Source organism: Grampus griseus (genome assembly GCF_964374135.1).
Source record: "Grampus griseus genome assembly, chromosome: 14".
In the NCBI taxonomy this organism is placed as follows: domain Eukaryota; kingdom Metazoa; phylum Chordata; class Mammalia; order Artiodactyla; family Delphinidae; genus Grampus; species Grampus griseus.
The window spans coordinates 20,267,852-20,284,499 of record NC_139008.1 but is presented as its reverse complement, the minus strand read 5'-3'; the positions used below and the strand labels follow the sequence as shown (position 1 = coordinate 20,284,499).

Sequence of the window (16,648 nt, the reverse complement as noted above, 5' to 3'; positions counted from 1 at the left end):
GTTTCCGGCCAGGCTGTGCGCGATTAGGGGCTGTTACCGGGGCCAATCTCAGCCAGCTCGCTTTTTCCCGGCGGCCTCTGCGGGAGCGGTGGGTGTTGTACACAATCATCATGGCGGCGGCCGGAGCCCCGGATGGTGAGTGTGGAGGGGGTGGCGGGCGCCCGGGTCGGGCCGAGGTGAAGCGGGAGCCCCTGGGGGATGCGGCCTGGCGCGGCGGGGGGAGCAGTCTGGCTCGGGAGCGGCGGTCCGGCGGGCGCTCGGGCAGAATCCGGTCCCAGGCCCAGCCCGCGGCGAGCGCCCACCCCCTAACCCCCTTGCAGGCATGGAGGAACCGGGCATGGACACGGAGGCCGAGACCGTGGCGACCGAGGGGCCCGCGCGGCCCCTCAGCTGCTTGGAGGCCGAAGCCGCGGCGGGGGCGGCGGCCGAGGACTCCTGCGCCGCGCGAGGCAGTCTGCAGCCTGCCCCGGCCCAGCCCCCTGGGGACCTCGCGGCCCAGGCCTCGGTCAGCAACGGCGAGGACGCGGGCGGCGGCGCGGGCAGGGAGTTGGTGGACCTGAAGATCATCTGGAACAAGACTAAGCACGACGTGAAGTTTCCCCTGGATAGCACAGGCTCCGAGCTAAAACAGAAGATTCACTCGATTACAGGTAATCCCCGTGGCTCTGACAGCCTTTCCCACTTCACCTACCTAGTGTTGACGCTGTGCTAGGCACCGCGCTGGCCTCTTTCCTTGCATCAGCGTTCTCAGTGCTCACAACAGTCCTCCCAAGTAAGTAGTAATGTGCCTGTTATTCAGGTGGGGAAAATGAGACCCGAAGTCAGAGCTAGTCAGTGGCTGAGCTGGGATTCAAGTCCATTTCTGACTCTTCGGCCCAAGTTTCTAACTTGTGCTTCTAACATCTCTAATAAAATCACCTAAGGCGCTTGTGAAATTTACAGCTCCTAGGCCCTTCCCCCTGGAGATTTTGATTCAGTGGGTCTGGAATGTGGCCAGGAATTATTTTTAGCAAATGCCTCAGGTACTTCTAATAAGGGAAGTTTAGGAAACACTGTTTTTGGCTCTCATGCTGGCCCCTTCACAGATGCTCGTGTTACTTAGTTTTTTTCTTATTTACAGCAGTTTGCCATCTGAAATGATTTTCTTTTTACATTTTCTGCACGTATTCTGTAAGCTCCATAAAAACAGAAACCTTATTGGTTTCTATATCCCTGAGGTTTATGGACTCTCACTTAATATTTGAGTCACAAGATGGTTGAGGAACAACTTGGAATGAATAATAGCTGATATTTATTGATCAGTTATTAAATACCAGGTGCTGCACTAAATGATCCGTATTTATTATATCTTAGTCGTTAAAACGAGTTCGTACAGAAGAAACTATTGTCATTACTCTTATGAAGTTCTGGAGACTCAGAGAGGTTGTGAATTGCCTGAGTGCACAAAAGTAATTGGCAATAGAGCAGTATTCACTTTCAGGTCTGTTGTGCAAGAATGTTTTTCGTTTTTTCCTTTCACTGTCCTCTATCTTTTCTCAAGGTCTCCCACCTGCCATGCAGAAAGTCATGTATAAGGGACTTGTCCCTGAGGATAAGACGTTGAGAGAAATAAAAGTCACCAGTGGAGCCAAGATCATGGTGGTTGGCTCCACGATAAATGATGTTTTAGCAGTAAACACACCCAAAGATGCTGCCCAGCAGGACGCAAAGGCCGAAGAGAACAAGAAGGAGCCTCTCTGCAGGCAGAAAGTGAGTCTGTCGTGTGATTGTTGGTCCTGGGAAGTGTGAGGCTTTGTCCTCTCAAGCCTAGGCTGGTTGTATCCTTTCTAGAATAAGCTCCTTTTTGGACAGGGCCCATGATGGAAATTTATGGCAGCAGTTGGGTGCGGCTGGCTGTTGAGTGGAGGTGACAACTACCTGAGATTTGCATCTTTGTCTCATCTGGCGGGTCAGTGTGTCTCAAGTCTATCTACTTTAGGATAAGGCCTTTGTAAAGGCAGGCTTTAGACCAGGTATTGAAGTGAAGCAGATGTGGGTTTCTCTCCTATTTAGTGCCAGAGAAAAATGCCACTTTTGGAATTAATCCTCCATTTTACACAAGTGCTTGCATTTGTTTTTTTGGCTTGTGGCTTCCCTCACGTCAACAAGCCCTTTTCTGGATAGGCATGGAAATCAATAGCTTTCAGAGGTTCCTCTAAAACTGACTGTTTCAGGAAGCCAAATGAAGCTGACTAGGAAGATAACTCTGCTGATTTTCTTTTTTCCCTCTTCCTGGTCTGTGAAACGGGGGCCTGAATTTTTACATGCTTTGTTGGTCATTTTGGATGGAAGAGATCCAGCCTGTTTTGTGCTCATTGTAGCCATTCAGATTCTTTTTTGTGATTGGGAAAAGTAAGCGTGTTTCACTGTGGAAGGAACTGATTGGAAGAACCATCACTTGTGATCTTATCACCCAGCTAACCCCACCTGTAGTTATGGAGTCTCCTGGCTACTCTTAATGTGTTCCAGGAAAATAGATATTCTCAACTTAATCTGTATCCTGAGGAGAGTAAACCAACCTTGACCAACATCAGTTTCAGTGACCTTAGGCACCAAGGCACATGGCCAACAGTGTGAGAAGGACACAATTTTCTGTTACAGGTCCGTAATCCCTTATATGTGCTTCCAGAACCCCAAAAGTCTGAAAACTCAAGTGCTTTTATAAATTTGGCAGCAAAACCTGATCAGAATTAGTGTGAATAGTCATGTTTTGCCCTAGAAATATTAACATATTTGGTAACAAGGTACTGTCCTAGACTTCACAAAGAATATTATGTAGTGTAGTTTAAAACCATATTATGACAAAAAAAGAAAAACTGTATTACGTTTATAAAATTCTTAAAAGTTTTAGACTTTATAAAGTACAAAATATTTGTCCTTAGGCTTTCAGATAAAAGACTGTAAACCTATATTAACATCTAAAATGTGTTTATTTGGATATTTTTGCCTCTAAATATGGGATGATAATGTCTTGTAACTAAATGAGTGCATTTCCATTTTCATATCTTCCTCTGCCGCAATGTATGAAATTGTCAAATAGGAACATGTCAGACATGAATGAGCCTTCCCACTGGTTACACCCTTGGAGCATAACATGCCTCTTAAATACAGGTTTTGAGTTACTAATGGTAGCTTAACAGGCTTTAGAAGTGTTCTCCACAGTGAAGGGAAAATACTTCAAAAGGTACTTGTGAGGTATGAGTCCAGTTAGGCTTCTAATCCACGCAGCTTTGTTCCGTTGATGCCGGTTATGAGGCATAACGTGGCCTACTGAGAGGGACCCGTTCTCCTGGCTTTTCGTCAGCTTGCTCAAGAATCTAGGGCTGATATGTAGAGTGACATTTTGCTAGTAGTCTGGCAGTGTTGAGTTTATTCCTGCCAGAGGGTTTCCACCATGCCCGTGCGGGTTTAAGCTGGCTCTTGACCACTTGGTCCGTAAATTCGATTAAATGTTTACCCTCTACCCACTTGTTACCCTACAGTTCTAGCTTGACCAGACAGCGACTGTACCTGTAAAGCCACAGATGGAGAGGAAACAAGACTCAGGCATTTGGGCCAGACAGAAACAGTTTTAGGGGGCCATGAGCCTCATTAGAACCCTTAATGAGCTGCTTCAGACTCCTGAGGTGGGAGTGGGGTTAGAGACTTCTTAATGTCAGGCTTTAGAGTAATCAGCATTTCTCTTTGGAAATGTGGCTCCTGAGCTTTCTGTTTAGCTGGGGTTGAGGGTGGGGTTATGGGGAAGATTTGTGCAGTGGACTGAGTCTCCATTTGTTGAAGGAGTGCCCCTTCTAGGGCAGCTAAGCTGATTCTCAGCATCCTTATAGGTTTCTCTGGGAGTTTAAGTTGACAGAAATGGCTGTCCTGTTTCGTACATGCCAGGAGAGCAAGCACCCTTTGTGGCTGTCTTATCTTGATGTTTAATTCTTTCAGTGGTGATTTCGGGGGAGGGGGAGAAGGAAGTGGAGTTTATTTGAATTAGCAATCTGGAAATCCTGATTGCTCTAGAGCTTTGATGTCTAATGTGGTAGCCACATGTGGCTGATTAAAGTTCAGTAATATTAAGAATTCAGTTCCTTACTCATGCTAGCCACGTTTCAAGTGCTTAATAGCCACAGGTGACTCATGGCTACTGTTTTGGACAGCATAGATATAGAACATTTCCATCATGGAAATTGCTGCTGGACAGCACTGCTCTGTAGTGTCAAAGGACCCATATCTGTAGTCACAAAAAGCTTTTGAACCAAAACATTAAGGCTTTCTTCATTCTCTTTTTCAAAGAGGTAATAATAGATAAAATGCAGTCAGCTGTTTCATTTAATTATCTCTTCTGACTTATAGCAACACAGGAAAGTATTGGATAAAGGAAAACCCGAAGATGTGATGCCGTCTGTTAAGGGTGCCCAGGTAAGCCGAACTCCTTTGTGAGCATTCTGAAAAGGAACCAAACTCACCTTCTGACTTCCTGAGGTTCCTGCAATCAGGTCCTCGAGTCTTGTCCCGTCTTCTTTTCCTGTCTCGCCTTGTTTCTGGTTCCTCCCTCTCTTACCATGCTCTTGTGTCTCCAGGAGCGCCTGCCAGCTGTACCCTTATCTGGCATGTACAATAAGTCCGGGGGAAAAGTGAGACTTACCTTTAAGCTAGAACAAGACCAGCTGTGGATCGGCACTAAAGGTATGGACTGCTCTCACCTCTTCCTGGCTCACTGCCTCTCGTACCCTGCAGGGCGTGGCCTTGGGTGCAATTCTGCTCCTCATTCTGAAATCCTTCTCCACTGTGCTTTGTGTGCTCCTGGCTTTCAGTTTTTCTTTTTGATGCTCGCCTTCTATTTGGACCCTCTTCCCTCATTCTTTTTAGTCTGGTCTCAGGGCCAATCCATCAGACATTGGCTCTTCAGTTGCAGCCAAAACCAGAGGTTCCAAACGTGTGGCCTTAGGGCCAGGTCTAGTCCACAGACGAGGGTTTTATGAGTTTACACACAATCTGTGAAAATCGGGAGGTTTCACTGGATCTGATTTTTTTTTTTTTTTGTGCTTCTCTTGAAAAGAAGCAAAAGATCTAGCCATTCTGGACCTGCATTTTCACATGGCAACGATCAGACGGAGCTGAGCAGTGGTTTCAGGGGGTCCATGCTGTAGTCCTCACTGTTTCATTTATCTTTTATTGTAGCCAGCTTTATTAATTTATGTCACCTGCCTGGCTCCTGTAGATCAGAGTTTGCCCCTGTACTAGGGACCTGCCCCTCCTTCCCTGCCTGGTTGCCCTCTGCTTCCCCGCCCCTACCCTGCCTGTGCCTGTGAATCAGGCTTGCTTTTTGCTGGGAAGTGTCTCTGACTGTCCTCCCTCTCCCTTCCCCCAGATGGTTCAAAGTCTTGTCAGTTACATTCCAGAATTATTTGTGTCCCTTTCTTTGCCACTCTGTTGCGCCAGTTAACTCCTAGCATCTCAAATCTTGGTCTGTTAAAGCAAATTAACCTATATCCCTGCCCCATCCGGGATCTCTTTTGTCCTGCCCATCTTCTGTACTGGTTTTTCCTCACTGGTTCCTGTGCTCAAAAACCTTGCGCTCTTTAAGGCCAAGTTCAAATGCCTAAACACAGTGTCCCGTATTCTCAACGGTGGGGCCCAGTTTAAGTTTCTGACCTCACTTCCTGCCCCACTTGCATTGTTGTGCCCTACGTACTTCAACTGCATCACTCCCTGAGCTTCCCACCATGCTTTGCACAGCTCATGTCTTTGCTCATTGCTGTGCCCTTACCCAGAATGCCTATTTCCCATTCCTGTTGTTAACAAAGTCTTCTGAGGTCCTACCTAAATGTGCTCTCCTAATGAAGCCTTCCCTGATATCTCCCCCACCCTCCAAATGAATTGCTGCCCCTTCTGTTCATAGAGAGCCCCGTTATGTCCTCAGAGCACTCATTACTCTCTGACTTGTCTGTCCCCCTGTTAGATTCCTGGAGGGAACCGAACATGCCTAATTCACCTGTTTCTGGCCAGCACTGTAGGTATTCAGTGTTCGAGGTAAATGGTAAAGAGAAGTATAGGGGATCTCATCGTCTGAGGTTACGTGGTTTCAGGGACAGGCCATTTAGTATGGTTCTGCTTAAAATGGGACCAAAGTTTTATGGAAAATAATTGGAGTAGGGGTGATGGGGAGTGAGATTTTAATCATGTGAAATACGAAAATGTTTCTGTTTTCAACCCTATCCTGATTCTTAAAATGAACAAAAATTGAAATGGCCAAAATGCTTGAGTTTTCTAACAAGTTTATTAAGATTCCTTGCTATAGTCTTCATTTCACTTTCGACTCTAACTGCATGGGCAAAGCAAGTTGTGCATAATATTTAAGGGCTTTCCCAGCATTCCCAGGGGCCTTTGAACCCTTTAGCAGGTCATTCTCTTCTGCAGAGCCTGTCACATCATCAGTTTTTTTAATTGTGAGCTGCCCTGCCTCTGTCAGGTCGTCACTTATTCATGACCTTGCAGGTGATTTTGCTTAGTTCTCCACCATTGCATTGACTTGCTGAGAGCCTGCCTCTTCCTAGGCTTGCACTTTCACTCGGGCAGCCTAATGGGAGGCGGGGACTAAGGATGCTGGCCCAGAGGGTGGGTGCAGACAGGGGAGCTGGACGAGGACTAAGTGTGTCAGTGTTCGTTGGTTCCTCAGGGAGTGTTTTCAGGTTATGAAGTTGTATAGGAGCCAACATCGTAACTGCAGGGGCTAAAGAGAACCTCCCACACGTGAGTTAGAGGTTTTATTTCAGCTTGTAGGAGCAGCTGCCTTTCTGCTTTGGCACAAAGGCAGAGCTCTAGAAGAATCTTGATGTATCAGGGCTTCAGAGCTGTTGAGAGCCGCATTACTCACTAGCCTTGTTAAAGAGCCTGGCCGTGAACATTCATGTCTTCAAGGGTTGACCAAGACCAGGCTTTCCATTCCCACCCAGACTGCTGTGTCAGTGTACCTCAGGCTTTCTTCTCACTTGGGAGCCCAGTAGTCCTGTCACCTGCGTGTCCTCAGCACTGTCCGAGGAGGACAGCTTGTTCTGTGAGTTGGCTGCCAGCCACTGGCTTCATCTTTCTGCTGACGTGACCATCCCAGCTGCTAGTTGGCCTCTTTCTCCATGGGGTGCTTTACCGAGTGGCACTCAGGGGCTTCTGCGGTAGCGTGTGTAGAAGGCAGCACTGACAGCCTCAGGCCCAGTGGAGGGGGAAGAACGAGCTCCAGGCAGGAACTGGGACCTGTGACCACGTGGAGCCGCCTCGGGGGAGCATGTGCCCTGCTTGTAGGGAACTCGAGTCTCTAATCTAGCTGATTGCTGTCACTCAGGAATGTGGGCCCAGGATTGTTGAATCTTCTGTGTTTTCAAGAGAAGCCAGAAGTTCATATTTTTGCGTGAAATCTCTGGACAATTCAAAATGGCTGATGTTTTTAAAAGTTTCCATCTTAAAGATAAGTGCTGGTCAGGTCCTACCTGTGGGTCACTGTTTTAGAGCCAATGAAAGTCAAAATCTGAATGAACATCTTCAGGTCCCATCTCCTCATCCCCATTTTTCAGAGACCAAGGCCCACAGGATGGAAGTAACATGTCTCGAGTCACCAACTAGACGACAGGTCAAGGCTCTGAGTTCCTGGTTTGTTTTGTCAACTTATTCGTTTTCCAGATTTTGCTTTCTGCAAAGCCTGTAATGAGTTTTCCAGTTTGGTTTCTCCATGTGCTGAGAACTCCTCCCTGAGGTGTCTGCTGCTTCTGGGCGGTGGCTTTGTTGTGTAGGTGCCTCCACCTCTCCTGCCACCAGCCCTGTCCTGCTGCCCTCAGCTCACCTCCAGTCTCATCTCACTCCAGGCATCCCTCGCTGCCTCCTCTTTCTTACCTGCCATCCTTAAACTTGCTGCAAAATGTCTTCTCACCCCATGTGATAAGTGGCATTTAGAGTGTTAATCATAAGAGGTTATGAATGCTCTCAGAGAACTTCTTCAAGTGTGTGTATTTGGAGGGGTGGGGGACCAAGGGAGGGAATGGGGGGGCGGTGAGTGAGCAGGATCAAGGGATAGAAACTGGTCTTAAAGCCCCAAGCATCCCCCTTCCTGTACAAGTCACAGGGGCATGCAGTTGCCTCTTTTTGGTCCCCTTGGCTATCCCAGGTGCCAAAGACCTCAGCCAGGGCTGGGCTTGGCAATAAGGGTGCAGAGGAATTTCTTGGGTGTTTATTAATCATCAGACGTTACAGAGTAACACCAGGCAAGCTATACCTCTGCTCTCAGAAACCTTTAATATACCTCTGTCAAGTCCAGTTCCCCATTTGCCCCTAAGAAGTTCCCAACTCCCAAGCAGGGCTGGAGGTGCACTGACCAGATCTTTCCCGTCGTCCCTAGAGGGTGGGGAGAGATTCCCCCAGCCACGAGCCCTGAGGAGGGACTGCTGAGTCACAGGAGTAGAGCAGGGGGGCCTTTAATAATCACTGTAATCCCTCTTAACTTAGAGCGGACTGAGAAATTGCCCATGGGTTCCATTAAAAATGTGGTCAGTGAACCTATCGAAGGACACGAAGACTACCACATGATGGTAAGTAGCCGGCGTGGCCTGGCCCTGCCTAGACTCCTGCTTCTGCTCCTCTAACAGGGGATGGATGTTTCACTGAGGAGAGTACTCAGTGTTGAGAAGACGCGCAGGGTTAAGACCCTCATGTTGTCTTCCCATTCTTAGAACTTAATCCGTGACCTAGTCCTCGTTCTGTTTATTTTGCAAACCGCACCCCGCCCCCAGCAGTTTAAAGGGGAGACACTATCTCTGCTGCATCTTTCATATCTGTAATGTTTTGTTTTTAGACCAGGAAAATAAATATAAAGAGGAGGTTAATGGCTTGTGGGTCTTCATTTTAAGTTTTGTCTTGCGTATGAAACAAAACCTCCCACTCGCCTTGGCGTCTGTGAGGGCACCAGGCTGCCCCTTTCTGCAGTGATGTTGCTTATCCCAGGGGGCAGCCCTCGAGGGGCCGAGGACCCTGTGGGGAGGGTGGAGTCTGTGACCTGGTTAAGCAAGGAGTTGTGCTCTAAAGAGAGCGGCTGCTCTTTCCCAGACAGCACATCTGGAGGCATTCCCCAGGTCTGCAGAACAGAGCAGGAGTTCCGTGGCGAGACTCCCTGAGCAGCTTAGGCAGACACCTGTCTCCCCAGCACTGTTGAAGGGACTGCTTTAAAAAGGAAGTTCAGCCACCTTGCTCCGAAGTTGCTGTGCCAGAGACCTGAGCTGAGCGGTGATAGGGTGTGGGCGGGGCTGCCTCCCTTGCTCGCTGAGGAGGTGACAGTGATGTAGCCACGGCGGCGGCGGCCCAGCCCAGGGAGGAGCAGGAGCCAGCGGTCTGGGCTGCGGGTTGGCCTCCAGGGTTCACGGCGCAGGGAGGTGTTGGGAGGTCCGGGAAAAGGGGATCTCGAGGTATGGCGGTTCTCTCTGGGCAGATGACAGGTCCCCTGGCTCTAGGAGGTCAGCCAGTCGTGTCCCCTCTGCTGCCCTGTCGGAGTCTGTCAGCTCAGGGGCTTCGTCAGGCCATGGCTGGCCATGCAGCCCTGGGTGCACAGCTCATGGGTGTCCTCCGGGCAGTGGCGACGACGACACAGGCTCCTTTCAGGCCCTCGGGTGGCCCTTCCGCCACTAGTCTCTAGTCTTTAAACGATTGCAGGTGATTTGTTTTGCCTGCTCAGTGAATTTTTCTGTTTTAAAAGTTGGATTTTAATATTTTCAGTTGGGCCCCTTCACTCCCTTTCGAAACATCTGTCTCACCAGTTTGACCCGGTAGGGTTTGCAGTCCCAGTTTTCACACAGCCTGGGAAGAAGGATTTCAAACAAGTAGAGTGGACCATTTTGGACATCTTTTAAGGAGGTGGTGTGGATGGCTAATGCCTTTGTATTTAGTTTAAATGCTGATTTCCCTCTGGAGTCATTGCTGGCAGAGGTGGGTTCTAATCGCCCCATTTCTTTTCTAAACGCCATTAAGTAGCACCTTGGCCTTTGTCTTAATGAAAGTGTTTATTTCCCTCTTTGCAGATGCCATTTCACTAGCTAGATTCACAGGTCACCTTAGAAAAGGGGGGAATGTCACCTTAGAGAAATGTTAAAAAGCATAGAAAAGGACCGAGAGTACTATAACAAACCCATATATCCATCACCAAGAAATGACTATTGTAAATATTTTGTAACTTGTTTTCAATCTTGCTTTAAATAAAAGAAAATATACCAGCAGTGAATATGTCCCCATTGTCTTCCCCTCCCCCCATTGCCATTATCATGATTTATCATGTGGATCCTTCCATCTCTCTGTGCATTTATTTTCACGTATATCCATGACCAAGCTACAGTATTGTTTTGTGTTTTTTCAGTTTTCATAAATGGTATCATGGTATGTATCGTTCTGCAACTTGCTTTTTTTTGGTTCGACATTACGATCTGTCTGTATTAACTCTAGATCCAGTTCATACCTTGTAAAAGTAAATCTAGTATTCATACGAGTAGGTCACTTTTAATTTTGCGTTCCCTTACTGATGGATATGTAGGTTGTTTCCAGGTTTTTATCATTTCTGACAGTGCTGCTTTGAACACTCATGTCTGTTTCCTCCTGCATGTGTGACAGTTTTCCTAGGGCAGTGGTTCTCAAACTGGTCTCTGGATCAGCAGTATTACATCACCTGGGAACTTGTTAGAAATGCAGATCCTCAGGCCCCGCCCCACCTCTCTGGAACCAGGAACTTTAAGGGCTGGAGCCCACCATTCTGTTCTAACAAGCCCCCAGCTGGCTCTGCTGCACGCGCGAGTTCGGGAACCACCGCTTTAGGATCGGCTATGCTTAACTCTCCCACCTTTTTATGTTTTATTTATCCATTTATTTTTGACAGGAGAATGCTCCCCATGTGCACAGTTTTTTTTTTCCCCTTCCCCTTTTAATTAATTCACTTCTCAGCCCTCCCCGTGTTTGTTGTGCTGCCTGCTCAGTCTCCCGACCTCTGAAGTACCGCTTGGTTTTCCTTTTTCCCTTCCAGGCGTTTCAGTTGGGCCCCACGGAAGCCTCTTACTACTGGGTGTACTGGGTTCCAACTCAATATGTGGATGCAATCAAAGACACTGTGCTGGGGAAATGGCAGTATTTTTGAAAGCACTTTCACCTCTGGCCCAGGAGACTGACCCAAAGTGAAGGACATTGCTGGGAGAGGCCTGCAGCATCCCTGGATTTCAGAGTTCTGGAACTTTGTTCAAAAAAAATCTATATCCAATCTAAGGTGATGTGGTGACTGAAGCCAGAGGTGATGTACTTTCACCATTAGCTTAATTTTAACTTAAAATCACCAGTTCCCTTTCTTGCAGTCAGCTTCATACCATTTTTAAAAGTCAATATGGTGGAAATCAATAAATCTGAATTCTGAACATGTTGTGTGGAATACTCTTAAGTGTATTTGAGAGTAGATCTACCAATTTTGTTTAGAAAGCAATTATCAAAAGCTTTCTGGTTTCTTTCTTTTTTTTTAAGTGATTTCACCTGAAATATTTTCATGACTCTTTGGTTGCAAACATTTGGACTGTGTTGTGATGAGTTGGGGTGGGTTTTTCCCTCTCTTATATGAAATTGTATGCAGAATGTGGGGTTAGTAAGCCATATTTCTCTGTCCATTGATTCAGAATGAATTCTTTCCCTTTTTATTTTCCCACTTCCTGGATTGGAATTTATGTTTTAAAAACCCAAAGAGGTCAGTTCCTCCTCTTGTACCTCATCACCACTTCCTTTCCTGGCTTCCCTCCTGCCACGCTGCTGCTCGTGAGCACTAGGCGGGAGAGGAAGAGCTGTGGGTCTGGTCGGGGTCGCTCACACTGGCCGTGGTGACTGTTGAGCAGCAGAGTGTGTCGCAGTGACTCCTGTCTGAACGTCTTGCCCTTTGGGCCCCGATCTCTGGGGAGATCCGCTGCTGCTTTGACGGTTGTCTGCAGCCCTCACTGATTCGGCTTTGAGGCCCAGCCTGGCACAGGTGTGCCTGGGTATGCCGACAAAGACCTCTTTGAGAGGAGCCAGGTGGAAGCCAGTTACACAGCCCTACAGCCACAGACCCAGATCCTTCTTTCCTTAGAAGTTTCGAGAAAGTCTTCAGCAGTCCAATGATTCTTTCAGTTACGCGTCTCCATTGGGTCCTTCTGCTCATGTGTTATGTTCAAGTGTCCTTCATCCCAGGTTCAGAGATGCTGCCTTTCTCAAGAAGAAGACATCTGACCTAGTGGGTTGGCCGATGTATTTAAACATCGAAAATGGGATAAATGGCTTTCGTGATTAGCTCTCCCTCTTCTGGTTTTAGCCCTTATGTTCTTCGTCCACGTGAAGTTCTGTTGTCTCCCGATGGCTTGGTTGACTCTGGAATGAGGGATGGTCTCTTGGTGAATGATACCCTTTGTGCTGTTTGCTGTTGCTCTGCTGCTGTCTTTGCAATTCTCGTCTCACTGGTGCAGGCCCTCATAGTAAGGTTTGGCGAGAGATGTTCCAAACTTCACATTTTGGATTCTAGACTGTTACCCCTCATTCTGTGAAATGTATTAGCATGTGTTCGCCTAAGATGACTATTCCTTGTGAGCCAGTTTATGGTGATATTCTGCGCCCTTCCCTTCTAAGCTGTAGTTCAGGAATCCAGCCCATCCAGACAGACTCTTGCTTTTCGTTGTGTAGTCAATGCCAAGTTATGCATCTGGGCAGGAAAACCTACTGTTGCTTTCTTGAGGGGCATAAGTATGTATGGGAAGTGTGTAGTGTTCAGGAAACTGCCTGGTTTTCATCCTTGAAAAAGGAGCAGTGACTGTAGCTTTTCTGTCCTCGTTGGCCCGCAGCTCCTGGAGAAAAGAGTGCTTCTTTGCTTCTTGTTGAAGCCTCCCTCTGCAGTTGACAGGCCTACAGAGGAAGCGGTCACGTAGCAAGAAGAGCGTCACCTCAGTGTGAATACTGCCCTTGCTGTTGGCCGGCGTCCCTGTCCCGGAGGCTTGTCCTGACAGTGCCACACGCCTGCTTTTGGTCTCTTGAAGCACGCGTCTCCGTCCACAGACTGGCCACGTGGGGCTGCTCTCTGAGGCCCTTCCTGCCAGGTCTCCTCACTTCCCCCGCTTGTGCGGCTGCCCGTGCCACCTGACGCCCCTCCCTCCCGGTGACAGCGTGTGTCCTGTCTGTCTCCCTGCTCCCCGAGGGCCAAACCGCCTCTCGCTCAGGCTGGTGTCATCTCAAGACGACCAAAGCCTGTGTGAGCCTTTTTATTTTAAGTAAAATGGTGCTTTTTTCCTTACTTGGAGATATATAAATAATGTAAATGCCATCTTTTCATATGGACCTGTCTGAGTGTTGCTTGACAGAGCTCACTAAATCTGCTGGAACCATCTTGGGCTCTGGCTCCCGACTCCGTGGAGACCTTGCTGGAAGCCCCGGAGAGCCGAGGGGGCGGCACCAGGAGCCGCTGGGAGGAGTGTGGGGTGTACAGCCGTGCCTGGGTCCCAGCAGTTCACTGGCTTGTCACTCGGCCCCGTGAGTGGTCGCTTCATCATCTTACGGGCCAGAACGTACTGACTAAACCTGTGTTAGCAAACTGAGACTCTGTGCCCTTCCGTAGCCTCACGGTGTTCATTTTTCCCTCAGGATGCTTTCTGGGCAGAGCCCTGGCTGTGATCCCCTCGCCGCGGCCCGGGGCGTGCGTGCAGGGCAGGGTGGCCGAGGCCGCTGCTTTCTCTCGGGAGGTCGTGCCGGCGGTCCCCCTGCAGGGCTCGCTCGCTCGCTCGCTCGCAGGCAGCCTGCCTTTCCTTCCCTCCCTGAGGCGACTTGGCAGGATGGTGACAAGCTTGTCCCTGCGCGGCCTGGCCCCTCAGCTCTGTTCCGGTCAGTCCGGTCAGAAAATGTAGAAAGTCCCGACACATACTGGAACTCTTTGATATTAAGTATTTTAATCGATGACGGGCCTTTGGCAAGTAGCATTAGCTCTTTTTAAATGAAGTCGAACTGAACTAAGGATGCACTTTCTCCGGAGTTGCTGCTTTAGATTACAAGGGCCAAGGAAACTCACTTTGCCACGTCTCTGAAAAGTTGCCGTATTTCAGCCGGAAGGGGCTGCCTTTCTTCTTACTCTCACTCTAACCACGTGCCTGGAGGAGCGGTCCTGGGCTCCGCACTTGGCTCGCCCTCTTTGCCGGGGGCAGGGAAGGGCGTGGGTTGGACCCCGGGTGCCAAGGGCCACTCAAGGGCGGCTTGCTTTCCACTGCATCCTCTGAGGGACGCCTCTTTCTCTCCTTGCCTCTGCTCATGCCTGTTGTCTTAGGAAAAGATGGTCCCTTTGTCTTAAGGCTTTGTGAAAAAGTCATCTCCAGTTAGGACTGGCCCCTGTTTCCTTCTTAGAGGGGCCTGGTGGCCTTTCTGAAGTTACAGGCGGTCAGGAGCCCTCCAAGGCGCGCGACATCTGGCAAGTTTACCTGCCAGGCTGGGTGGTTCTACTGCTTTCTGAATTTCTAAGAATCTCTTCGTTTCTTAACCAGTTCTGCGGAATTATTTGACAATATATATAAGTACCATGTTTTCCTTGTGGTGTACGCTCTGTTCTGGTTTTTGTTTTTAATCAAATGCCTGTTTGGGAGGAGATGAACGTATTTAGTCTTATTAGATTTGCGCTGCTGGATTGTTTTTTTAAGTGTAACCTTGACTAGCTGTCTTATTGTTTATCCTGTAAGATTAGTCTATCAATTAAAGTTTGATAATTAATTGCGTCTTCTTTTCCTTACAATTCTTCACGCGCCTAATCTGTACTGGGGATTGACCAACATTTGGAAATGAGCCCAGAGCCATTTTTGGCCAGCTGTGGTGTACCATGTTACTGTCTTACTTATTTGGCGTATAAGTATATCCAAGTTTGTTCCTGCTGAAAATAGTTGATAAAGGGGTTTGATTTGTTTTACACTGTGTTAGTCAAACTACCCCTCCGCAGTCAGCCACGTCCCTATTAGGGCTGTTCTCCTTGGCCCGGCCCCCAGGCATTGGAGGGGAAGCTGCCTCCCAGCCCTTACGCCTCCCGCCTAGCACCTCGTGTGACTTCACTCTTCGAGGACGTGTTTGGTGAAACACTGAGATGGAGCTGTAGCTCTAGCCTCAAGCTACAAAGACCCAGGAGGAGGGAGGGAGATCTGTTACCAAAAATGGGACAAAAGCAGAATCCTTGGCACAAAGAGTGACTATAGTTTGTCAGAACTGGTTTTGACCCAGCACCACTCCCACTGGAACCCTCTCTTCTCTTCCCCCTGCGTTGTAAATGTTCCTGAAGGTTCTGGTCTCACTGCCCCTTCCTGGCTCTTTTCCACTTTTCCAATACCTCATAATCCTGAAACAACACTGTTAGATTCTTAAGCCTCTGACTGTTATATGGGAGGGAGGGACGGGTGGGGCTGTGCTATATGTTGCCTGCTGCCCACCTAGGGAATCTTCGGTCTGCACAGAGGGTACTTCTGGACTCTATCCCAGTTCTGAACTGTTATTGCAGGCACCTTAAAACGAATAGGATGATTGACCCTCCTAAGATGGAGAATGAGATAAACTCCAGTCTGAATTTCTTACCATATTTGGGGGGGGAGTATCTTGGCATTTTCTCAACTGTGGGTAGCTAACAGAACACTTTCTACAACAGGACCCCACAGAACAGACTGTCACTAGGGCAGGAGGCAAGGACTTCTTCCTGCTTTTGCCCGAGCGGTCTGTCTAGCCCATGCCAGCTGTAGGAAGTTGACGTGCTTTCCACCCTGGAGGCCTGTGCCAACACCACCCGGCTGCTTCGAGCTGGGATTAACCTCTGGCTTTTCCCGTTCGTCAAGGCTATTTTGTTCTGAAGCCTTGTTAGCCTCTTATTCTACTGATAGAACCTTTCCTACTCTTCACCGCATTTTATAACTCCTAGCTCTCAGGTTTCTTCTATTTTTACCACTTTCCTCCATATCTAATTTCAATCCCTTGCTGTCTTCCCTTTTTTGTTTTGGAAATTTTCAAACCTACAGAAAGTTGAAAAATGCTAGTGACCACCTCATGCTTTCACCTGGGTTCATCAGTTGTTAAACTATTAACTCCATTTGCTTTCTCTCACATACTTTATTTTGCTGAAGCATTTGACAGGCATGCAGACATCATGGCACTTCACCTGTGGATATTTAAGTAGCATCTCTGAAGAATAAGGCCATTGTTATACCTAAGTATGACACGGTTATCTCACCTAAGAAAACTAACATCAATTCAGCAATATCATCTAATATACAGATGATATGATGTTAGTAATATCACCTAATATATCTTCTAGAACTGTTCTTTCCAATCAATAATCCTTATGTTTTTGAGTCCTTCTCCCAAGTCTTGTATTTTTTTTAAAATGGCTTTTTTCTCTCACTTTAAAGTAATCTCCTCCCATATGTTTTTAATCTTAATTTCACAGTGACCCCTACTCTCTTTCGCTTCCCGTCATGAGTCTTGTACTGTATGTTACTGCAGCTTCTGGAGCTGGGGTTCAGGAGGAGGTTGTCAGGGAACTCGCGCCCCTGCTGGGTAGAGTCCCCTTGTCTTCTGATCACTCTGGCTT

The 16,648-nt window shown here is 48.0% G+C and overlaps 1 protein-coding gene across 9 annotated transcripts; it reads left to right on the top strand.

The window, feature by feature from the left end:
* The first annotated feature begins 89 nt into the window (after positions 1–89).
* UBFD1 (ubiquitin family domain containing 1) lies at positions 90–14,733 on the top strand. Of its 9 annotated transcripts, XR_014297757.1 has the most exons (9): positions 90–135; positions 321–650; positions 1,541–1,749; positions 4,381–4,446; positions 4,608–4,713; positions 5,990–6,040; positions 7,596–7,651; positions 8,521–8,603; positions 11,072–11,089. XR_014297757.1 is itself a non-coding variant. In XM_082671688.1 (8 exons), exons 1-7 carry the CDS (start codon positions 111–113, stop codon positions 8,599–8,601), a joined length of 888 nt encoding a protein of 295 aa, XP_082527814.1. In that variant the 5' UTR covers positions 90–110; the 3' UTR covers positions 8,602–8,603; positions 11,072–11,198. The 9 variants fall into 9 exon arrangements, 6 of the variants coding, with proteins under 6 accessions (XP_082527814.1, XP_082527812.1, XP_082527811.1 ...); XR_014297755.1 differs by having other exon boundaries at positions 5,990–7,651; positions 11,072–11,104; XR_014297756.1 differs by lacking the exon at positions 7,596–7,651.
* Positions 14,734–16,648: the final 1,915 nt, after the last annotated feature.